The 25558-nt window shown below is 42.9% G+C and overlaps 1 protein-coding gene across 1 annotated transcript in view; it reads left to right on the top strand.

Moving 5' to 3' along the window:
• LOC111971220 (tensin-3) overlaps positions 1-13829 on the top strand; it is a 107120-nt gene extending 93291 nt beyond the window's left edge. Inside the window, 10 exon segments of the mRNA XM_070445994.1 lie at positions 3564-3650; positions 4019-4150; positions 4547-4645; positions 4925-5002; positions 5111-5227; positions 5886-5962; positions 5964-6058; positions 10984-11052; positions 11132-11161; positions 11529-13829. Of these exon segments, the coding sequence (XP_070302095.1) occupies positions 3564-3650; positions 4019-4150; positions 4547-4645; positions 4925-5002; positions 5111-5227; positions 5886-5962; positions 5964-6058; positions 10984-11052; positions 11132-11161; positions 11529-11670 (926 nt within the window). The 3' untranslated portion in view covers positions 11671-13829.
• Positions 13830-25558: the final 11729 nt, after the last annotated feature.

The raw sequence follows: 25558 nt of genomic DNA, 5'->3' as shown, positions 1-25558 counted from the left end.
TCTTTGCGTCGAGAGAAACTGGGAACGTCATCAACATTGGCTAGCATTGTGGCGCGAATTCGACAGGAGAAAAGGACATTCTAAATCCAAACAACGATTTATACTGGAAATAAGACTCCTTGTACAAGATTCTGATGGAAGCTCAGCAAAAGTAAGAACAATTTATGATGTTATTTTGCATTTCTGTGGAAAATGTTTTATTCTCCGCCGTTTTGGCGGGCGCTGTCTCGCAATTTGTTATGGTAAAGTTATTTTAAAAAATCTAACACGGCGGTTGCATTAAGAACCAGTGTATCTTTCATTTGCCATACAACAAGTATTTTTTAGTAAAGTTTATGATGAGTTCTTTGGTCAGATTAGGTGAGTGTCCAAAATAGCTCCTGACATTCTGGGGAAATGTTGCTACATTTTCACAATGTATAACCACGGTTTGCAGCTCTAAATATGCACATTTTCGAACAAAACATAAGTGTATTGTATAACCTGATGTTATAAGACTGTCATCTGATGAAGTTGTTCAAGGTTAGTGATTAATTTTTTCTTTTGCTGGTTTTTGCGAATGCTATCTATGCGGTGAATAAATGTGGTTGTGTGTTTGGCTATTGTGGTAAGCTAATATAATGCTAAATTGTGTTTTCACTGTAAAACACTTAAAAAATTTGAAATATTGGCTGGATTCAAAAGATGTTTATCTTTAATTTGCTCTACACCATGTATTTTTCATAAATGTTTTATGATGAGTATTTAGGTATTTCACGTTGCTGCTTTATTCTGGCTGCTTTGGTGATATTTTTGATGGTAGCTGCAATGTAAAACTATGATTTATACCTCAAATATGCACATTTTCGAACAAAACATAAATGTATTGTATAACATGTTATAAGACTGTCATCTGATGAAGTTGTTTCTTGGTTAGTGACTAATTATATCTCTATTTGGTCGGTTTTGTGATAGCTACCTATGCGGTAGAAACATGGTGAAAATATGCGGTTGAGTCTTTGGCTATTGTGGTTAGCTAATAGAAATACATATTGTGTTTTCGCTGTAAAACATTTAAAAAATCGGAAATGATGGCTGGATTCACAAGATGTTTATCTTTCATTTGCTGTATTGGACTTGTGATTTCAGAAATTATATTATATGATATCCCTGTCCCGTTAGGCTACGCTATGCTAGTCAGCTTTTTTGATGAGGATGCTCCCGGATCCGGGATGGGTATTAAGTAAAGGTTTTATCTTCTTGTTAATCCAGCCACAGTGTCAGATTTCAAAAAGGCTTTACGGCGAAAGCAGACCATGGGATTATCTGAGGACAGCACCCAGCATACAAACACATGAAAATCGTATTTCAACCAGCCAGGTGCGACACAAAAGTCAGAAATAACGACATAATTCATGCCTTACCTTTGAAGATCTTCTTCTGTTGTCACTCCAAAATGTCCCAGAAACATCACAAATGGTCCTTGTGTTCGATAAATTCCTTCTTTATATCGCCAAAATGTCCATTTATTTGGCGCTTTTGATTCAGAAATACACCGGTTCCAACTCGCTCAACATGACTACAAAGTATCTAACAAGTTACCTGTAAACTTGGTCCAAACATTTCAAACAACNTTTGATTCAGAAATACACCGGTTCCAACTCGCTCAACATGACTACAAAGTATCTAACAAGTTACCTGTAAACTTGGTCCAAACATTTCAAACAACAATCCTAATCCAACCTTAGGTATCCTAAAACGTAAATAATCGATAAAATTTAAGACGGAATAWACTGTGTTCAGTAGCGGATAAAAACAAAGTGAAGCGCGTCCAGGTCGTGCTCAAGAAACAATAGAGTCCACTTGGCTTGACACTTAGAAAGAACAGACGTACTTCATTTCTCAAAAGAAAAACATCAACCAATTTCTAAAGACTGTTGACATCTAGTGGAAGCCATAGGAACTACAACCAGGTTCCTCATAAATATAGTTTCCCATAGAAAACAAATTGAAAACAAAGTGACCTAAAAAAAAAATCCCTGAATGGTTTGTCCTCGGGGTTTCGCCTGCCAAATAAGTTCTGTTATACTCACAGACATTATTTTAACAGTTTTAGAAACTTCAGAGTGWTTTCTATCTAAATCTACCACCAATGATATGCATATCCTAGCTTCTGGGTCTGAGTAACAGGCGGTTTATTTTGGGCACGCTTTTCATCCGGACGTGAAAATAGTGCCCCCTAGCCCAAAGGGGATTTATTAAAACCTCTTTGGGCTAGGTGTGCCGCTAGCGTCCCACCTYGACAWCATCCGGTAAAATTGYAGAGCGCAAAATTCTAAATACAAAAATCGTAATATTAAACATTCATGAAAATACAAGTGTCTTACATCGTTTAAAAGCGTAACTTCTTGTTAATCTAACCGCGTTGTCCGATTTCAAAAAGGCTTTATGGTGAAAGCATACCATGTGATTATCTGAGGACAGCTCCCCGCATACACCAGCGTTAAAAACATTTTTAAAACAGGCAGAGGCGTCACAAAAATATGAAATAGGAATAAAATAAATCACTTACCTTTGAAGATCTTCCTCTGTTTGCAATCCTAAGGGTCCCAGCTACACAATTAAATAAATAAATAAAATAACAATAGCAATAACAAAGGCTATATTCAGGGGGTACCGGTACAGAGTCAATGTGCGGGGTCACCAGTTAGTTGAGGTAATTGAGGTAATATGTACATGTAGGTAGAGTTATTAAAGTTACTATGCATAGATAATAACAGAGAGTAGCAGCAGTGTCATMGGGGGGGGGCAATGCAAATAGTCTGGGTAAGTAAATATTTAACTGTAAGGTTGTTGTATTCGGCGCATGAGACAAATAAAATGTGCTTTCATTTGTTTTACTCTATATATTACCAATACTATATAACCATAAGTATTTCTGCTACCAGTCAMTTTTCAGCCCTGTTTACATGTACATCTGCCAATCACGCCTACACGGACACTCTGGCCCACACTCACACCCACACATTGACATTTGCATACACACATTCGCCACCATGCACAMATCAACCCACCACTTATGCTGCTGCCATACTGTTTAATATTATTATTATTATTTAGCTTCCTACCAGTCACTTTCTCCTAATCACTGCCTACATGTACATATCCACTTCAAATACTCCACTATCCCTCCCTATTGTACATTTGGTGCTGGTACTGACCCTGTATATACAGTAGCTGACATTTATCTGAAATGTAGTTGTTTTTTCCTCACTTATTTGGTGTGTTTTTGTTATTGTTGTATAGTTTATTACTTATAATATTTTGATACTCAATATTGCACTGTTGGGTAGGGCTTGCAAGTTAAGCATTTCACTGTACTTGTGCATGTGAAAAATGAAACCTCATTACACAGTCTGTCCCATGTTGTAAACATGTATAGACAGCTATACGTTGACTCTCACCCGTACATACAAAGACAATGGCTGTGTCTCAAAAATATGTTTATATGTCATAGTGCTCTATTTCTCTCTTTCTCTCTCTTCACACCAAGTGGTTGTCTCTGTCTGTGTGTTGTGTTGCAGACCCGTTTTCCAGTAAGCAGGACAATGTGAAGTTTGTTCAGGACACTTCCAAATTCTGGTACAAGCCTGACATCTCCAGAGATCAAGGTAAATATTGTTTCCGGATATTAGACGGGTGCTGCAAGATCTCTTTCTCTCTTTGTGTGTGTGTGTGTGCTGTGTGTGGTGTGTGTGTGTGTGTGTGTGTTGTGTGTGTGTGTTGTGTGTGTGTGTGTGTGTGTGTGGTGTGTGTGTGTGTGTGTGTGTGTTGCTTGGATTTTTCTTTTCATCCTTGTGCTTCTCAAGCAACAGTTCCAGCCATTATGCTAGATGTGCATTCAGCATTGTGCAACCAGGCCAGAGCAGTACAGTTCGGCTTGGCTTGGCTCTGTTTGTCTCAGTAGTCTGAAAAGGGCATCACAGTCGCTACTGACTATGACATGACTTTGTTTTTTGACTCCTGTGGTGCTCTGTAGCCATCGGTGTGTTGAAGGACAGAGAACCTGGATCCTTCATCGTCAGGGACAGTCACTCGTTCCGCGGAGCCTACGGATTGGCTATGAAGGTGGCCACACCCCCTCCCTCTGTCCTGACACAGAGCAAGAAAGGTGGGTGTGATAGGCTACAAATTACTGTGTTTCAAATGGCATGCTATTCCCTATAAAGTGCACTTCATTTGACCAGAGCCCTATGGGAATAGGATGCCATTTGGGACGCCGCCTCAGAGAGGTCCATAAGTTCCAACAAGGTCTCATTAGAATATGTCATAACATTTTACCATTGTAGTTATATGTCACTTCTGACTTTCTTCTAATGAGATATTTCTGTCAGTCCAGGGCGGTGTAGGGTGAAGTTGCCGCTAGATGCYGATCCTGTGTCATTTTAACAATTTGTGGGAAAAATGCTAAGGTTAGAATTAGGTGAGGGGAAGCTGATCCTAGATCTGTACCTAGGGCACTTGCYATTTCCCCTATCATCTCTGATATCACTTCCTATCTCCATAGTGGGTGGCGACCTATCCAATGAACTGGTTAGGCACTTCCTGATTGAGTGCACACAGAAAGGGGTGCAGCTTAAGGGCTGTCCCAATGAACCCTACTTTGGTGAGGACATATTCCTGTGTGTTGTGCTATGTGCCTATGTATGTGTGTTCTGTTCTTTTGTGGTGTTTTGTGTTGTGTTGTGTTCTATGCATATGTGTACTGTATGGGTGCATATGTTCAGTTTTGTGAACTAATACAATGTATTCCTCTGGTGGACATACTCAGTAGTGCATCTAAACAGGTCCACAAAATCTGGTCCCAAAAATATTTTGGGTTGACCAATGACTAGATGGAAAGGTATATTGAAGCATCTGAGACAGTGTTTTCTGTTCYTCACAGGAAGTCTGACTGCGTTGGTCTGTCAACATTCCATTACSCCTTTGGCCCTGCCCTGTAAACTCATCATCCCCGAAAGAGGTAAGAATGTGTGTGTGTGTGTGTCTTTCCTTGTGTTTTTATAAATACAATTATATCAGTTCCCACTAAACTTCCCTTTTCTTCCTGTGTTGTCAAACCCTCTGGAAGAGACAAGTGATCCATCAACACAGTCACGCTGGGTACAACCCTTCCTGGTGCTGCCTGGGGAGCGCTTCCTTGCACTTATGAAGCGAGGGAGCAGCTGGGGGCTCACACTGGTGAGTGGTAAGAGTGGTGGTGGGCGTCCATATGGTGCTTCCGGCTTCGGCCTCCTGCTTCATGCTTGTCTATTCCTGCCGTGTGTGGCGGTGGGTGGTGGTGTTTGGCTTGAGGCAGCCGAGCGTGCGGGATATTCCGGTTTTATGTCGTTAAGTTGTTCATCGGGGATGTGGTGTGGCGGTGTAGTTGGGAGGTGGTTAGTGTGGTCTGACAATGTTTGTGTTGACGGTACGTTAGTGGTAGGGGCACAGTTATGCCTGTCCGGGGCTGTGTGTGGTGGTGTGATGTGAAGTTGTGGTGTGGAGTAGTCGTGTGGTAGTGTGCTGTGGTTGTTGTGTGGGGTGTGTGTAGGGTGTGTTGTGGTTGTGTGTCTTTGTTCGTGTGGTGTGGGTGGCTGGGTGGTAGTGTGTCGGCGGTTGATGGGCGTGATGAACTATGTAATCATTGTAGTGAGATATTTTAATGCGTAATGATCGAATTCCTATTCCGGTGTGTAGTAGATTATAGTGGTCTGAGGTGAGGAAGGCGCTGCAACGAGCTTGTTGCGCACCCTCGCCACTGCGGGGGGTAGGTCATCTGTATATTTGTTGTAGTTTAACAGTGTATAACGTGTGTGTGTTTTACAATTTGTTGTAATGGTGTGTGTATCTCTCTCTCTTGCTAGTGCACGTGTGTGTTGTTTCCTTGGGCTCAGTAGAGCTGGAGTCTTTGACAGGGTACCAGGCTGTGCAAAAGGCCACTCAGTCTGACTCTGGCGCATTGGATCTCTCCAACCTCCACTGTGGTTAATTTCAAAGTTCAACACCGGGCATCACACCTCACGACAATTCAGAGGAAGTGAGTCATCCACACACTTGTATGATACACTGGCACGCGGCATGCCATGCATTGCATGTGAGCACACACATTACATACACACAACAACCACACACACACACACACACACACACACACACACACCACACACATCACACACACACACATCACACCCACACACACACACAAACAACAGCACACAACATGAACACACACACACGCTTGAGCATGCATACGAATGCATGCACACACATATAATATAAAGAACCTCCTACAAAATAAGGGTATGGTATTGTTCCCTGGGGAACAAAAATATCGAAATACAGATAATGTACCTTCAGAGGTACACATAATGATATCACATGGTATTGTTCGTTACCCTTTTGGTACATGTGCGGATAAAGAGTATGAGGGTCCATTTTTGTCCCCAATATTTTGAATATTAAGATACAATCATCACACTCTAGTTCTCGACGTACGTTGAAGGTACATTTCTGTTTCCCAATACATTGCAGAAAAGCAATGTATTGAAGGAAGGTACATATTTGTACCCACCATAAGGCCCAATGATTAATTTTTGACACCTAAAAGGAACTAACRGCTCTGTCACTGGGGTGGTACACTAAAAAGGCACATTTGTACCATCTTCATTACCATAAGTGGTGTAAAGTACTTAAGTAGTTTTTGGGGGTATCTGTACTTTACTATTTATAATTTTGTCAACTTTTACTTTTACTTCACTACATTCCAAAATAAAATAATCTCCTTTTAACTCAAATCAAATGTTATTGGTCACATACACATGTTTAGCAGATGTTATTGCGGGATTAGCAAAATGCTTGAACTCCATACATTTTCCCTGACACCCAAAAGTACTCATTACATTTTGAATGCTTAGCAGGACAGGAAAAATTGTCAAATTCATGCACTTATCAAGAGAACATCCCTACGGCCTCTGATCTGGCAGACTCACTAAACACAAATGCTTTGTTTGTGAATATGTCCGTGTTGGAGCGTGGCCCCTGGCTCTCCCAGAAAAAAAAGAAAATGGTGCCGTCTGGTTTGCTTAATATGAAGTATTTGAAATTATTTATACTTTTACTTTTGATACTTAAGGAAATTTTTGCAATTACATTTACTTTTGATACATAAGTATATTTCAAACCAAATACTTTTAGTATTTTACTGGGTGACTTTCACTTTTACTTTTCTATGAAGGTATCTTTACTTTTACTCAAGTATGACAATTGGGTACTTTTTCCACCACTGATTATCATATTTCCTTGCAGTTCCCCCATGGGTTCARGTCCGAGCTCTTGCTGGGCCACTCAAGGACATCCAGAGACTTGTCCCGAAGCCACTTCTGYGTTGTCTTGGCTGTGTGCTTAGGGTTGTTGTCCTGTTGGAAGGTGAACTTTCRCCACAGTCTGAGGTCCTGAGAACTYTGGAGCAGGTTTTCATCAAGGATCTCTCTGTACTTTGCTCTGTTCATCTTCCTTTGATCCTTACTAGTCTCMCAGTCYCTGCTCCTGAAAAACATCTCCACAGCATGATGCTGCCACCCCCATGCTTCTGGTTCTGTTTTCCTCCAGACGTGACGCTTGGTATTCAGGCCAAAGAGTTAAATCTTGGTTTCATCAGACCAGAGAATCCTGTTTCACATGGTCTGAGAGTCTTTAGGTGCCTTTTGGCAAACTCCAAGCGGGCTGTCATGTGCCTTTTACTGAGGAGTTTCTTCTGTCTGGCCACTCCACCATAAAKGCCTGATTGATGGAGTGCTGCAGAAATGATTGTCCTTCTGGAATGTTCTCCCATCTCCACAGAGGAACTCTGGAGCTCTGTCAGAGTGACCATTRGGTTCTTGGTCACCTCCCTGGCCGTGGCCCTTCTCCCCCGATTGCTCAGTTTKGCCGGGCGGCCAGCTCTAGGAAGAGTCTTGGTGGTTCCAATCTTATTCCATTTAAGAATGATTGCAGCCATTGTGTTCTTGGGGACCTTCAATGCTGCAGACATTTTTTGGTACCCTTCCCCAGATCTGTGCCTCGACACAATCCTGTCTCTGAGCTCTACAGACAATTCCTTTGACCTCATGGCTAGTTTCTTTCTCTGACAATCAATGTCAACTGTGGGACCTKATATAGRCAGGTGTGTGCCTTTCCAAATCATGTCCAATCAATTGAATTTCCCACAGGTGGTCTCCAATCAAGTTGTAGAAACATCTCAAGGATGATTTAATGGAAACAGGGTACACCTGAGCTCAATTTTGAGTCTCATAGGAAAGGGTCTGAATACTTATGTAAATAAGGTATTTCAATTTTTAATACATTCGCAAAAAAAATCTAAAAACCTGTTTTCACTTTTCATTATGGGCTATTTTTATTTATTCCATTTTAGAATAAGGCTGTAACGTAGCAAAATGTCGAAAAAGTCAATAGGTCTGAATACTTTCCAAATGTAATGTATCTCATGAGGCCTTATTGTGAGGCCTAATTTTACCCTAATACAGTATGCCACAGAGACTTTGAATACCGTATGTGAAAATGTAAATGTGACTAACTTTCCAGTTGTATGTATTGCATGTAATATATTGTGTTGTGATTATGTATTTGTATGCTGGTGTCACAACAGGAATTTCCATGGAAAATTTAAGTATTTCGTATTGTATCTGAGGTATGAACTGGGGTAGAATTATGCACCTGTAACTAAGGTTCAAAGGACTACCTTACATGGTACCACCCCATTAACAACAAGCGTTGGTACACCTTTAGGAACATGCTTTCCTCCTCGCTACCCCAACCCCGGCCAACAGCTCCGCACCGCTCGCAGCTACTTGCCCGAGCCTCCCCAGCTTCTCCTTCACCCAAATCCAGATTGCAGATGTTCTGATAAGAGCTCGCTCAAAAACCTGACCGTACAAAGCAGCTGGGCTAGACAATCTGGACCCTCTCTTTCTAAAATTATCCGCCGCCATTGTTGCAACCCCTATTACTAGCTGCTTCAGTTCCAACCGCTTTCGTATCGTGCCGAGATCCCTAAAGGTTGGAAAGCTGCCGCGATCTCCCCTCTTCAAAGGGGTGACACTCCTAGACCCAACTGTGACAGACCTATATCCATCCGCCCTGCTCTTCTAAAGTCTTTGAAAGCCAAGTTAATAACAATCAACTGACCATTTCGAATCCCTACCGTACTTCTCCGCTGTGCTAATCCGGTTTCCGACCTGGTCACGGGTGCACTTCAGCCACGCTCAAGGTACTAACGATGTCATACCCCATGGATAAAGACAGTACTGTGCAGCTGTCTTCGCGACCTGGCCAAGCTTTTGACTCCGTACACCGTATCTTATCGGCAGACCCAATAGCCTTGGTTTCTGAAATGACTGTCTCGCCTGTTCACCAACTACTCCGCAGACAGAGTTCAGTGTGTAAAATCGGAGGGCCTGTTGTCCGACCTTCTGCGCTTCTCCAGGTGTTACCACAGGGCTCAGCTTCTCGGGCGCTGACTCTTTTTCCGCTGTATAATAATCAACCGATGTCGCTCTTGCGCTGGTGATTCCTTGATCACCCTCTACGCAGATACACCATTCGTATACATCGGCCCTCTTTGGACACTGTGTTAACTAATCTCCAAACGAGCTTCAATGCCATACAACACTCCTTCTCTGTGGCCTCCATACTCGCTCTAAACGTTAGCAAAACCAGAAAATACACTGCTTCAACACGTTCACTGCCCGCACCCAGCCCCCCGGCTAGCATCACTACTCTGGACGGTTCTGACCGTAGAATACGTGGACAACTACACGATACGCTGAAGAGTGTCGGCGTAGACTGTAAACTCCTCTTCCAAGACTCAATCAAAGAGCTCCAATCCAAAATCAAATATATAATCGGCTGACCTATTTCGCAACAAAGCCCTCATCGTCACGGCCTGCCAAACTTACCAGTAAAACTGACTTCCTACCATCCTCGCTTCGGCGATGTCACTAAAATAGACTTTCAATACTCTCCTCAGCAAATTCCCAGTGTAGTCTACCACAGGTGCACATCCGTTTGTTACCCAAAGCGCCTTATACCAACCCACGCCATCTGCGAGCCTGTCATTGCGCTCAGTCGCTGGCCCTCGCTACATATTCGTACGCCAGACCCCACTGGCTCCCCAGGTCAGTCTTATATAGTCTTATGCTAAGTAAACATCCTGCCTCATCTCAGCTCACGGGTCACTCATAGACAACACACCCACCCGTAGCACCGCTGCTCCAGCAGGTATATCTCCACTGGTCATCCCAAAGCCAACACGTCCGTTGGCTGCCTTTCCTTCCAGTTCTGCTGCATGCCAGTGACTAAAGAATTGCAAAAATCGCTGAAGCTGGAGACTTACATTTCCCTCACCAACGTTAAACAATCAGCTATCTCAGCAGCTAACCGATCGCTGCAGCTGTACATAGTCCATCTGTAAATAGCCCACCCAATCTACCTACCTCATCCCCATATTGTTTTTATTTACTTTGCTGCTCTTTTGCAGCCACCAATATCACTACTTACACACCATCATCTGACATCTCTCATCTGCTCATCTATCACTCCAGTGTTAATCTGCTAAATTGTAATTACTTTGCTACTATGGCCTATTTATTGCCTTACCACCTCATGCCATTTGCACACACTGTATATAGACTTTCTTTTTTTTCTACTATGTTATTGACTGTATGCTTGTTTATTCCATGTGTAACTCTGTGTTGTTGTTTGTGTCGCACTGCTTTGCTTTATCTTGGCCAGGTCGCAGTTGTAAATGAGAACTTGTTCTCAACTAGCTTACCTGGTTAAATAAAGGTTAAATAAAMAAWTWWWAAATAAAATATCKAAACCTTTTTTCCAACASWATAGTTACGACAGATATTGTATACCTACACTACAACGTACTCACCCCTCACTGTCTCTCTCTGTCTGTAGGCTGTTCTTCAGGAGACACTACACCGTCAATACCGTCATTTTCTGTGCCCTTGACCCACAGGACCGCAAGTGAGTACTGTGCACTCCTGTGTGGGTGTGGGTGTCTCAGATAATCATACATGGTAACTAACTATTCTCTCATCAAAAGGTGGACAAGAGATGGCTGCTCCTCTGCTAAGTAAGTCATTCCCCCACTTCAGCTCCTGTCATTATTTTTCTCTCTCTTACTCACTGTCTTTCTCTCTGTCTTCCTCTTGATCCCCCTTTCTCATTGTGTTTCACAATTTGTCTTTCTATCTTTACATATCTCTCTCTATCCCACAGAGAGATTTAACTTGTCTTTTCTGAAGTATTTGCTGAATAGCAACAGAAAATGTTTCGCAATGAAAACAATACTTTATTTTTTGAARAATTCAGGTAGRTCCCTCTCCATTTTGGCCCATATGTTTCTGTTGTATTCCTAGTGAATATGACCCTCGATTCTCCTGTTTGGCTGTTGAAGCTGAAGGCTTACTGAGCTTCTCTGCTGTTTCTCCTCCTGTCAGGATCTTTGGTTTTGTGGCGAGGAAGTCGATGAGTGGGACGGAGAATGTGTGTCACCTGTTTGCTGAACACGACCCCGAACAACCTGCCAGTGCCATCGTCAACTTCGTCTCCAAGGTGATGATTGGATCACTGAAGAAATAAGACTTGGACACACACACAGACACACACCACACACACACACATACACACACTCACACACACACAGCACCACACACATACAGTTTGTCCTGCTGGTACATACTGCACTYAAATGCCGATGTAGAGAAGACGAATGTGTTGCATTATGGCAAACTACCAGCAGAGGGCAGCACAGTAGCAACATCTTTACCCTGCCACCAGGGGTGTAGGGTGACATTTCCCTTAGACGCTGGTCAGTTTTTGCATTTCCCCCACTTATGGTTAAGATTAGGTGAGGGGAAATCTGAACTGATCAAAGATCTGTTCCTAGAGGAAACTTGACCCTGAAGTGCATCGAGGACTTAACCTTCTCAAGAAAACCAATGCTTATATTAATGAAGTCTGCTTATCAGATGAGGCTGATGGGCAGAGATCATTGTAATGGCTGGAATGTACGGTATCAAACACATGGTTACAATGGTCCCGCCCTCATATATTGACGCCCACCAACCACCACTGATATTTATGTATATGATCTGGATGTCATTGTAAAGGGAGGGAATCTGTCATGTATGTTAGTGTTTTTAGGACATTTTTTCARCAACTTTATTTGTTTAACTGTAATCTATATGATATTACCCTATAATCACACGGCATTACTAGTCTGGCTTTACCTGCCATGCCGAGTAAAAGGCTTTCAACAATGAAAAGGGTCACTTTCAATCACTTCAGCCAATCCTTTTTCTCATATCATCAGTGAAACATAGGATACTCTACAATCCAGTGCTTGACTTGGGCCGGAACACACCAATATAAACGGTACCGGCACCTAAAATGAGTACCGACACCCAAAAGGATTTCAGTCAAGCACTGCTACAACTGGGTTTGTTTAGCATCAACTTAATAGTTAAGCCCCACCATGGAGTAGCACCATATCATAGAGTTTAAGATTAAAGCTAGAGCACTGATGTCTTAGACAAATCAGACCACACTGATCGGTTCAAATTAGCGAGTGACCGTTCTATTGTATGACAACAGAGTATCGTCTGCAATTTTTTTTATTCATCTCCTGACAATACTACATGTTGAATCGTCTCCGTTCGTCGACACCCAGCAGGCATCTTCTGCGTACAGCACACGTTTGTTATATTAGACAAAAGCGTGTATCTGGTGTCCCTTTCAACAGATATTAACAGATTTTAAAAGATGTGGTTTTATACATTGGCTGAAATATTTATAATGGATGTGCGTATGTTTTTATAAATACTTATGTCTTTGAAAACATAATTGTCTGTATATTTAACAWTATACATTGTGTTTGAAAGATGAATAACTCTGAGGAGACATGAAACAGTGCAACATGTTGTTGTAAGGAGTACTATGATTACTGTCTTGTTCTTGTGAGGAAATGTGGGTCCCAAATGGCATATGTAGTGCACTGCAGTAGTGTACCTCTGGTCAAATGTAGTGCACTATATTGGAAATAAGCTCCCATTTGGGATGTACCCGAAGTCTCTTCCTTGTCGTATTGTTGGAGAGTCGATGGACTCAGGGAACTGTTTTCCATACTCACATGTTTCTGTGATCCATGTCTCCTACTTCTGTGTTTTCCTGAGTTTTCTAGCCCAAGAGCATAACTTGAGTACTCTATTGCACATGAGGTTGGTGGCACCTTTTAATTGGGGAGGACAGGCTACTGGTAATGGCTGGAGTSGAATTGTATCAAATACATCAAACACATGGTTTCCATGTGTTTGATGCCATTCTGTTTACTTCATTCCAGCCATTACCGCAAGGCTGTCCTCCCCTCAGCAGCCTCCACTGCTCTATTGTACGAATTTGTAAATTCATGTTACTTCACTCACATATGGAAAATAGAAAAACAATAACTCATATATTACATTCCTACTTTTGTCATTTAGGCTACAGCCACATAGATATGTTGTGTCCAAAACTTCCGGATTGAGCAAATGCTTTTTCATTATCCGTTGACGATTGTCAGACAAAAACTGCACAAAGCGTCTTGTCTCTTTACATATGTAACTTGTCCTAAGATAGTTTCATTGAGTTAAACTTTTGATGGACAAAAACAGAAAACTGATGAATGCATATACGGTTTCATCTGCATTCATGCATCTCTGTGTGGCCCAGATCAATCACAAAATAAACAAATGTAGGATGTCGTTTGTGTGTGTGTGGTACAGTATTTCAATAACTGTCGATTCGTGGGTCTTTGACTTAGCCTTCAGGAGAGGAATGCCAGTCTGACCAATTTATTGCTATTTTGTGTTTCCGCCATYGTTTCCTATGACCGAAAAGAGCTTCTTGGACATCAGAACAGCGATCACTAACCTCGATTTTGATAATGATTTCCACTTCAACGAGTCGGCAGCGCAAGACATACTACTCACCCGGACCAGCCCTTAATCCCTGAGATTCGGGAAAAGAGAAAGTGAGGCCGACATGCGGGCACCCTGACGAAACTACATAAATAAACCACCTCCATCCTCTGTTCTATTGGCGAATGTACAATCACTGGAGAAAAAACTGGACGAGTTCCGTTGGAGACTATCYTATCAACGGGACATGAAGAACTGTAATACCTTGTGTTTCTTAGAGTCCTGGTGGAACAAGAACATGGATAATATACAGTGCCTTCGGAAAGTATTCAGACCCCTTGACTTTTTCCCCMAAAAATTACATCACAGCCTTATTCTAAAAACACACAATACCCCATAATGACAGAGCGAAAAAAAWAWKWWTTTGCTAATGTATTAAAAACACAAACAAAAATACCTTATTTACATAGGTATTCAGACTCTTTGCTCTGAGACACGAAATGTTTTGTTCAGGTGCATTCTGTTTCCATTGATCATCCTTGAGATGTTTCTACAACTTGATTGGAGTCCACCTGTGGTAAATTCAATTGATTGGACATGATTTGGAAAGGCACACACCTGTCTATATAAGGTCCCACAGTTGACAGTGCATGTCAGAGCAAAAACCAAGCCATGAGGTCAAAGGAATTGTGCGTAGAGCTCAGAGACAGGATTGTGTCAAGGCACAGATCTGGAGAATGGTACCAAAAAATGTCTGCAGCTCTGAAGGTCCCCAAGAACACAGTGGCCACCATAATTCTTAAATGGAATAAGATTGGAACCACCAAGACTCTTCCTAGAGCTGGCACCCGGCCAAACTGAGCAATCAGGGGAGAAGAGCCTTGGTCAGAGAGGGGACCAAGTGCCCGATGGTCACTCTGACAGAGCTATAGAGTTCATCTGTGAAGAATCTCTCTGAAATAAAAGCTGAAATAAATAATTATCTATACTATTATTCTGACATTTCACATTCTTAAAATAAAGTGGTGATCCTAACTCACCTAAGACATGGAATTTTTACTAGGATTAAATGTCAGGAATTGTGAAAAACTGAGTTTAAATGTATTTGGCTAAGGTGTATGTAAACTTCTAACTTGAACTGTACATTTAACTGTTAGAGAACTACTACCATCCATCACTTAAATTGGAACTGGTCTCTCACTAACGGGTGCAACAAATGTGACCCGTTACAGAAAGGTGGGCATATGTCGCACATTACTACTTCACAGGGGAGGAATTTGAATGTAATTTTTTTTTTTATCATCAAAATGTATTTTTTGCAGAAATGCCTTCGAGAGGATGTGAACTTTCATGTGCCTTAATAACAAACTCGTATGTAATCTGTAAATGTAAATACAATGTGTAATCACAAAGTTGTTTAGACAAGGAGAAAATACAGAATCTTGCCTCAGCATGATTGGTTGAGTAATGAGTGGGCTGGGACATTCACAAGGAAATTTCTCCATTCTGTCACTCAAGGCTTCTCTCTCAAATGGCTCTTTGCCACCATGGATGTTTTAAAGACCTATTGGATTTACTTATATTTTCATCATGGAATGCATGCAAAGTGTAGCTACAGCTTTCAATACCAGTGTTGTTCTGAATACAACTGCTGGTATTGACAAAGCTCTGCCTTCCATTGCTAAAGCGGTCTGGACTGGTTGAAGCTGAGTGGGAAGGATTATTTTGAAAGTGTTTCAGTCTGMCGTGAATCATCAGAATCCAAACGCCGAGTCATCAGAATCCATACACATAATCCATACAAAACTTGGTCGGGCACTGATGATGGGCAATTAGGCCTGTCTCTCAGTCGGTGTTCCAAATCATCCCAAAGGTGTTTGATGGGGTTGAAGTCAGGGCTCAGTGCAGGCCAGTCAAGTTCTTCCACACCGATCTAGACAAATAATTTCTGTATAGACCTTGCTTTGTTCACAGGGGCATTGTCAATCTGAAACAGGGCCTTCCCCAAACTGTTTCCACAAAGTTGGAAGCACAAAATTGTCTAGAATGTCTTTGTATGCTGTAGCGTTAAGATTTCCTTCACTGGAACTAAGGGGCCTAGCCAGAACCATGAAAATCACCCTCAGCCCATTATTCCTCCTCCACCAAACTTTACAGTTGGCACTATGCATTGGGGCAGGTAGCATTCTCCTGACATCCGCCAAACTCAGATTTGGCCATYGGACTGCCAGATGTGAGAATGCGTTTCAATGTGAGTTCTTTAAGAGATGGGTGTGTCTAAGACTTTAGAGGGTGTGAACAATGCTAAATGGGTGTAAATACAGAACAGCACTGTAGCTGTTTAATGTGAAAGGTTATCTTTATTATACAACAATAGGCAATTTAACCMTTTGACACGTACCAACACATGGGTGTGATCATTCTACAGTGGTCCATGCAGCGTACGCTCAAACCAGTGTGATTAGAATGAATATTTAAAACGTCCAGTTTCRATTAACACAACAGTCAGCATTTCAGCTGGCCACACTGTTTTTTTCACAGTAACATTTTGCACAAACACAGTCTTTACAATGTTATGTCCTCAATGTGAGCAGTTTATTTTTGCATGCAATGTTGAGACATTCACAGAAGTAGCGACAGCATAACACAAACTGGAAAATGTATTATTATTTGTAAGGAAACAACAATGAAGACAATGCTAGTGTCAACCAGGAAATGTGCCAGGGGAAAAAAGTTTGTACAAGTCTGCATACTTGATCCTGAGAAACACAGGGGAAGTGCTTGGGCTCTCGGCTCTGTAAACCCTCAAACATAAATTGTCCACAACAGTGAAATGGACTACTTCTATGTGAATTAATGAGGAGGCGGAACACACCTCAATTCGAACTGTTGCTAGAAAATRAAACTTGTTCGAAAATAATTCGAAATTGATCATTTGAAACATAATCTATAGATAATTAGCAGATCATTCAAGCCATTCTGTTGTTGATTTACTTCTGTCTTTTGGGTTGTTGTCCTGTTGCATCACTTAACTTCTGTTGAGCTTCAATTGGCAGACAGATAGCCTTACATTCTCCTGCAAAATATCTTGATAAACTTGGGAATTCATTTTTCCGTCGATGATAGCAAGCTGTCCAGGCCCTGAGGCATCAAAGCAGCCACAAACCATGATGCTCCCTCCACCATACTTTACAGTTGGGATGAGGTTTTGATGTTGGTGTGCTGTGAGATTTTTTTCTCTACACATAGTGTTGTGTGTTCCTTCCAAACAACACAACTTTAGATTCATCTGTCCACAGAATATTTTGGCAGTAGCACTGTGGATCATCCAGGTGCTCTTTTGCAAACTACAGATGTGCAGCAATGTATATTTTGACAGCACTGGCTTCTTCCATGGTGTCCTCCCATGAACACCATTCTTGTTTAGCGATTTACATATTGTAGACTCGTCAACAAAGATGTTAGCATCTTCCAGAAATTTCTGTAAGGCTTTAGCTGACACTCTAGGATTCTTCTTAACCTCGTTGAGCATTCTGCGCTGTGCTCTTGCAGACATCTTTGCAGGACAGCCACTCCTAGGGAGAGTAGCAGCAGTGCTGAAATTTCTCCATTTATAGACAGTTAGTCTTACCGTGGACTGACTTTTAGAGATACTTCTGTAATCCTTTCCAGCTTTATGGAAGGCAACAATTCTTAATCGTAGGTCTTCTGAGATCTCTTTTGTTCGAGGCTTGGTTCACATCAAGCAATGCTTCTTGTAAATAGCAAACTTTGTGAGTGTTTTTTATAGGACAGGGCAGCTCTAACCAACATCTCCAATCTCATCTCATTGATTGGACTAGGTTAGCTGACTCCTGACTCCAGTTAGCTTATGGAAAAGTCATTAGCCTAGGGGTTCACATACTTTTTCCAACCTACACTGTGAATGTTTAAATTATGTATTCAATATAGACAAGAAAAATACAATAATGTGTGTGTCACGACTTCCGCCGAAGTCGGTTCCTCTCCTTGTCCGGGTGGCGTCCGGTGGTCGACGTCACCGGTCTTCTAGCCATCGCCGATCTACCTTTCATTTTCCATTTGTTTTGTCATGTTTTCCCACACACCTGGTTTACATTTCCCTCATTAATTGTCATGTATTTAACCCTCTGGTCCCCCCATGTCTGTGTGTGAAATTGTTCGTTACGTTTGTTGTGTGACGCATCAGGCTKGTTTTTTTCGGGTATTGTTTTGAACCCGTGGTATTGTATTGTTGTACATTATTTTGTGTGACTAGGGTGCTATTCGCTTTTGCCTTTGGCTGGAGTGTTATGACGCTGTTGCGTCCGACTGTTTTGCTTCTGCCAATTAAAGTGTGCCTGTTCACTCATCTCTGCTCTCCTGCACCTGACTCCAGTTGCGCACAGAGTCTGACAGTGTGTGTTATTAGTTTAAGCACACTGTGTTTGTCTATTGTTGTGACTTAGATGAAGATCAGATCAAATTTGATGTCAARTTTATGCAGAACTCCAGGTAATTCCAAAGGGTTCACATACTTTTTTTTTTGTTTGTCTTAATCTGTTGTGGTCTAGTACTGTCTTTTTTGCTAGCTAGGGCCRTCTACTTTAAGTGCTGCCTGTCTTCCCAATGGCTTACTTGGTGTATGAACTGCTGACTGCTCATAATCTGCATATAGTTGTTGACACATTGACCAGCATCAAGGGGCAGGGCAATTTCTTTACTGAGTCCGATGCGAAGGATATACTGCTTCCCCGAGACCAGGCCCAAATCCCTGTCATTCGCATGAAGAAAAGACGTAAATGCAGGGGATGGAGGTCAGGGTGTCTTGTGAGAATTCGTTGGTGAGTGGAGAAACTGCCTCTACCATCCGTTCTATTGGCCAACGTGCAATCATTGGAAAATGAACTGGATGAGCTCCGTTCGAGAGTATCCTACCAACAGGACATTAAAATCTGTAATATCTTATGTTTCACAGAGTCGTGGCTGAACGGCGACATGGATAATATAGAGCTGGCTGGGTTTTTGGTGCATCTGCAGGACAGAGCAGCTAYGTCTGGTAAGACAAGGGGTGGAGGTGTGTGTCTATTGGTCAATAAAAGCTGGTGCGTGATGTCTAATACTAAAGAAGTCTCAAGGTATYGCTCGCCTGAGGTAGAGTACCTCATGATAAGCTGAAGACCACAGTATCTACCAAGACAGTTTTCACCTATATTATTCGTAGCCATCTATTTACCACCACAAACCGATGCTGGCACTAAGACCGCACTCAACAAGCTGTATAAGGCCATAAGCAAACAAGAAAATACTCATCCAGATGCGGTGACTCCTCGTGTCCGGGGACTTTAATGCAGGACAATTGTAATCTGTTTCACCTAATTTCTACCAGCACGTCATTTAGACCACCTTTACTCCACACACAGAGACGTGTACAAAGCTCTCCCTCCAATTGCAAATTTGACCATAATTCTATCCTCCTGATTCCTGCTTACAAGCTAAAATTAAAGCAGGAAGTGACTCGCTCAATACAGAAGTGGTCAGATGACGCAGATGCTAAGTTACAGGACTGTTTTGCTAGCACAGGCTTGAATATGTTCCAGGATTYATCCSATGGCATTGAGGAGTGAACGACATCAGTCACCGGCTTCATCAATAAGTGCATCGATAACGTCATCCCCACAGTGACCGTACATACATACCCCAAACAGAAGCCATGTATTACAGGCAACATCCGTACTTAGCTAAAGGGTAGAGCTGCCGCTTTCAAGGAGAGGGACTCTAACCCGGACGCTTATAAGAAATCCCGCTATGCCCTCCGATGAATCATCATACAGGCAAAGCGTCAACACCATACTAAGATGGAATCCTACTACASCGGCTCTGATGCTCGTCGGATGTGGCAGTGCTTGCAAACTATTACGGACTACAAARGGAAGCCCAGCCTAGAGTTGCCCAGTGACACGAGCCTACCAGACAAGCTAAATGACTTCTAAGCGTGCTTCGAGGCCTAGCAACACTGAAGCATGCATGAGAGCACCAGCTGTTCCGGATGACTGTGTGATCACACTCTCCATTGCTGATGTGAGTAAGACCTTTAAACAGGTCAAGATTCACAAGGTTGCAGATCCAGATGGATCACCTGGACGTGTACTCAGAGCGTGTGCTGACCAACTGGCAAGTGTCTTCACTGACATTTTCAACCTGTCCCTGACCGAGATTGTAATACCTACATGTTTCAAGCAGACCACCAAAGTCCCTGTGCCCAAGAACACCAAGGTAACCGCTCACATTTGTAGCCATGAAGTGCTTAGAACAGCTGGTCATGGCTCACATTAAGTAAGCATTTCACGGTAAGGTCTACTACACCTGTTGTTTTCGGTGCATGTGACATAACATTTTATTTCGATTTTATTTCATTTTTGAAAACACGACCCTCCAAACCCCCATCCCCTGAGAGAATCGATCTCTCTCTCCCAGACCCCTCACCATACCACCCACCCCGCCATCCCCCAAGTCCATTACTCCCTCTGATCGCTCCTCCCTGCCCCTTACTGTCCCTGATTCCCCACTCCCAACACCAACTGCCCCTGACCCTCCTACCATATCTCCTACTGCCCCTGACTCCTCCCCCCTGCTCCTTGGGGACCCAGATCCACACCCCTTAGCCCTTCCTGCTCCTGATCCTGATCCTGCACAGAAGCATGCTAGCCAGCCTCAGTCCAGACCACTTGGACCTTCTAAGCCATTTTCACTACCCTCACCAGTCCTATCACCCTACATCCCTTCATCTGGACAGGTGAGGGGGCCACTGGGCAGTCAGAGGGGAGGCACGTCAAGACCCATGAACAGCCAAGGGAAGGGGCCACCATCCGGCAGCACCAATCTGCTAGAAGCCCTCTTGCAAATCTGCAATGACATGGCCAACAAAAGACCCGAACCATCTTCATAACCGTTATGCCCCTGAAAATATCCACCCTCAACACTAGAAGCATCTGGTTCCCATACAGAAAGATCATCCTGGGACACCTCTCTAATAACCCGACAGACATCTACCTCTTCCAGGAGTGCAGCATCCCATATAAGGAGATGGACACTCTCCTGGAGGAGGAGTGGAACCTGGGGGGATTCTCTCTGGTCAGGCTCCAACACCGCCAGAGCAGATAGGGTCAACATATTGGTGACCAACCCCTACCTCCAACTGAAGTCCAGCAGGGTGGTTGAGAGTGGGCGAATCCTGGTATTAGACCTCGAAATTCAGGGTTTACTTCTGAGGGTCATCAATGTGTACGGCCCCACCAACGTGGCCGAGAGAACAGCTCCGGTTACTCCTGCTCTCCCCCACACCAGTTCTGGTGGGGGGATATTTCAACTGTGCTCTCCGAGATGAAGACTGCAGGAGGCCCAGGAGAGACCGTAGCACACAGGAACTACAATCAATCATCAAAGAATTCTTCCTAACCGACGCTGTTGGTACCTCCTCTACAACACCAACTTGGGTGTGTTCCTCAGGTGCATCCTACTCCAGAATGTACATGTTTTTTCTCTAGCCAGGTCTGAAAATGTGCTCTCTGACAAGCCAGGCAGTGCACTTCTCAGACCACAGGAAGCTGAACGTGTATGTAGATTGGGAAGGCCTAGTGGGAGTAGGTAGAGGGTCTTGGCAGATGAATAAATATATCCTACAGGATCCATCAGTCAAGCTCTTCTTCTCCAGATGCTACCTGGAGTAGAGAACYTTGAAAGAGCTATTTGACTCCCCAATAGAGTGGTGGAAAATGGTCAAGGCGAGGACCAATGACTATTTTGGGGGAATAGGGTGGAGGAAACCTAGGGAAAAGAGGGCCAGTTTTGAACAGCACAACAAGGCTCTCCAATGTTTTAGCCTCCTCCCAGCTAAGGGGGTAGGAGATGGCCAGAGAGGTGGCTGAAACCAAATAACACCTTTATACCCTCTACCGGGTAGAACAGAAGAAAATCCAGCACAAGTCAAAACTCCAGGGTCTGGAGGAGAAATGCACCCGCTTCTTCTTTCCCAGGGCACGGTCAAAGCAAAAAACATTCCTATCCCTATACAACAACAACAACAACCAACTCTGTGACCAGCAGTGAGGACTTCCTGGAGGTGGCCCATGAGTTCTAGGGTATGGCCACCTTCCTAGATGGGCTGACACAGTCACTGAGGGTGGTGGAAGCAAGAACCACGACCTAAGTGCAGAGGAGCTCACCCAGGCCGCACGCTCCCTAAACAAACACAAATAATCAGGACCGGACGTGATCCCAGGAGAGTTCTATCAGACCTTCTGGGACCTCCTCATTGACATTGTGGTGGAAGGCKTCAGAGCAGTATACAGGGACAAGAGTCTTGGTGGGTCCATGCAAAAGAGTACGGTCTCTCTTATCCTCAAAATAGGGGACCTCAAGGATCTCTGGAACTGGCACCCCGTTAACTTCCTCTCTGTCGACTACAAAATCATGCCCAAGGCCCTCACCAAACGATTCCAAACAAAGTAAGTATTCAGACCCCTTGACTTTTTCCACATTTTGTTACATTACAGCMTTATTCTAAAATGTATTAAATTAAATTAAAATAATACCCCATAATGACAAAGCAAAAACAGCTTTTTAGAATTTTTTGCAAATATTAAAAACATAAAAAACKGAAATATTATATTTACAATAAATATTCAGACCCTTTATTCAGTACTTTGTTGAAGCACCTTTGGCAGCGATTACAGCCTCGAGTCTTCTTGGATATGATGTTTCACGCTTGGCACACCTGTATTTGTGGAGTTTCTCCCATTCTTTTTTGCAGATCCTCTCTGTCAGGTTGGATGGGGAGCATCGCTGCACAGCTATTTTCAAGTCTCTCCAGAGATGTTTGATCAGGKTCAAGTCCGGGCTCTGGCTGGGCCACTTAGGGACATTCCTAGGTGTCTGGTTAGACTGTAAACTCTCCTTTCAGACTCACATTAAGCATCTACAATCCAAAATAAAATCTAGAATCGGCTTCTTATTTCGCAACAAAGCCTCCTTCCCTCATGCTGCCAAACATACCCTCGTAAAACTGACAAAATAGCAAAATAGCCYCCAACACTCTACTCAGAAAACTGAATGTAGTTTATCACAGTGCCATCCTTTTTATCACCAAAGCCCCATATACTACCCACCACTGCGACCTCTATGGTCTCGTTGGCTGGCCCTCACTACATATCCGTCKCCAAACCCACTGGCTCCAGGTCATCTATAAGTCTTTGCTAGGTAAAGCTCCAGCAGGTATATTTCACTGGTCATCCCTAAAGCCAACACTTCCTTTGGCCGCCTTTCCTTCCAGTTCTCTGCTGCCAATAACTATAACGAATTGCAAAAATCTCTGAAGCTGGAGTCTTATATCTCCCTCTCTAACTTTAAGCATCAGCTGTCAGAGCAGCTTACCGATCACTGTACCTGTACACAGCCAATCTGTAAATAGCACACCCGACTACCTCATCCCCATATTATTACTTACCCTCTTGCTCTTATGCACCCCAGTATCTCTACTTGCACATCATCATCTGCACATATATCAGTCCAGTATTAATGCTAAATTGTAATGATTTTCACCTCTATGGCCTATTTATTGCCTACCTCCCTACTCTTCTACATTTGCACACACTGTACATAGATCTTTCTATTTTTCTATTTTTTGTGTTATTGACTGTACGTTTGTTTATGTGTAACTCTGTGTTGTTGATTTTGTCACACTGCTATGCTTTATCTTGGCCAGTTCGCAGTTGTAAATGAGAACTTGTTCTCAACTAGCTTACCTGATTAAAGAAAGGTGCAATAAAATTAATTAAAACATTCTGAAACTTGTCCAGAAGCCATTAACGCATTGTCTTGGCTATGTGCTTATCCTGTTGGAAGGTGAACCTTTGCCCCAGTCTGAGAACATGAGCACTCAGGAGCAGGTTTTCATCAAGGATCTCTCTGTACTTTGCTCCTTTCATATTTCCTTCGATCCTGACTTGTCTCCCAGTCCCTGCCGCTGATGGCGCCAGGTCTCCTCCATACGTGATGCTTGGCATTCAGGCCAAAGAGTTCAATCTTGGTTTCTTCAGACCAGAGAATCATGTTTCTCATGGTCTGAGAGTCCTTTWGGTTCTTTCTGGCAAACTCCAAGTGCGCTGTCATCTGCCTTTTACTGAGGAGTGGCTTCCGTCTGGCAACTCTACCATAAAGGCCTGATTGGTGGAGTGCTGCAGAAATTGTTGTCCTTCTGGAATGTTCTCCCATCTTCACAGAGGAACTTTAGAGCTCTGTCAGAGTGACCACCGGGTTCTTGGTCACCTCCCTGACCAAGGCCCTTCCCCCCCATTGCTCAGTTTGGCCGGGCGTCCAGCTCTAGGAAGAGTCTTGGTGGTTCCAAACTTCTTCCATTTAAGAATGATGGAGGTGGGACCTTTGTTCTTGAGGACCTTTTGCTCTGACGTACCCTGTCAACGGTGGGACCTTATATAGACAAATGTGTGCCTTTCCAAATCATGTCCATTCAAATAAATTTACCACAGGTGGACTCCAATCAAGTTGTAGAAACATCTCAATGATGATCAATGGAAACAGGATGCACCTGAGCTCAATTTCGAGTCTCATAGTAAAGGGTCTGAATACTTATGTTAATAAGGTATTTCTGTTTTTATTAGTATTTTTTATTTATTTAATCACTTCGGAATAAGGCTGTAACGTAACAAAATGTGGAAAGAGTCAAGGGGTCTGAATACTTTCTGAATGCACTGTATTCAATAAACCATTTAACGATGTTAGAAGCAGTGTTCTGGTTTCCTCAAAATAATAAATATTGCAAGCAATGACATGATTTAATAAAGGAATTTGAATATGTKACAAGAGCAAAGATAATTTGCCTTATTAAACCTGTCAGATAATTTCCCATCAATGGATGTTTAAGCAATGAGGCACAARGGGGTATGGTAAATGCCCAATATACCACGGCTAAGGGCTGTTCTTAAGTGTGATGCAACGAGGAATGCTTGGATACAGCCATTAGCCGTGTTATATTAGCCATATACCACAAACCCCGAGGATGCCTTATTGCTATTATAAACTGGTTACCAACGTAATTACAACAGTAAAAAGTAATGGTTTGTCATACCCGTGGTATATGGTCTGATATACCACTGCTTTGAAACAATCAGCATTCAGGGCCAGGTTTATAGTTGTAAATACATCCCCTTTGCGCATGTGCATAACTATAGCTAAATCATACAGGAGAGTGATGAAAAGTTGGACAGAGGATCTCGAAATCTCTGAGCAAGAAACATTTGGATGAACATAAAAAAACGAAAGTTAGGCTATTTTCTGGCAATTGTGCTGTCAGGCTCCGGGCCATGGATCATCACTGGAGGCTTCGTGGTGCCATGGATTATCACTACAGGCTCCGGGCCATGGATCATCACTGGAGGCTCGGTGCCATGAATCATCGCTGGAGGCTCTGGGTAATGGATCATCACTGGAGGCTTCGTGCCCTGGATTTTCACTGCAGGCTCCGGGCCATGGATCATCACTGGAGGCTTCCTGCCATG

This window comes from Salvelinus sp. IW2-2015, linkage group LG13 (genome assembly GCF_002910315.2).
Source record: "Salvelinus sp. IW2-2015 linkage group LG13, ASM291031v2, whole genome shotgun sequence".
Classification (NCBI taxonomy): Eukaryota; Metazoa; Chordata; class Actinopteri; order Salmoniformes; family Salmonidae; genus Salvelinus; species Salvelinus sp. IW2-2015.
This window is presented reverse-complemented; position numbering and strand designations above follow the sequence as displayed.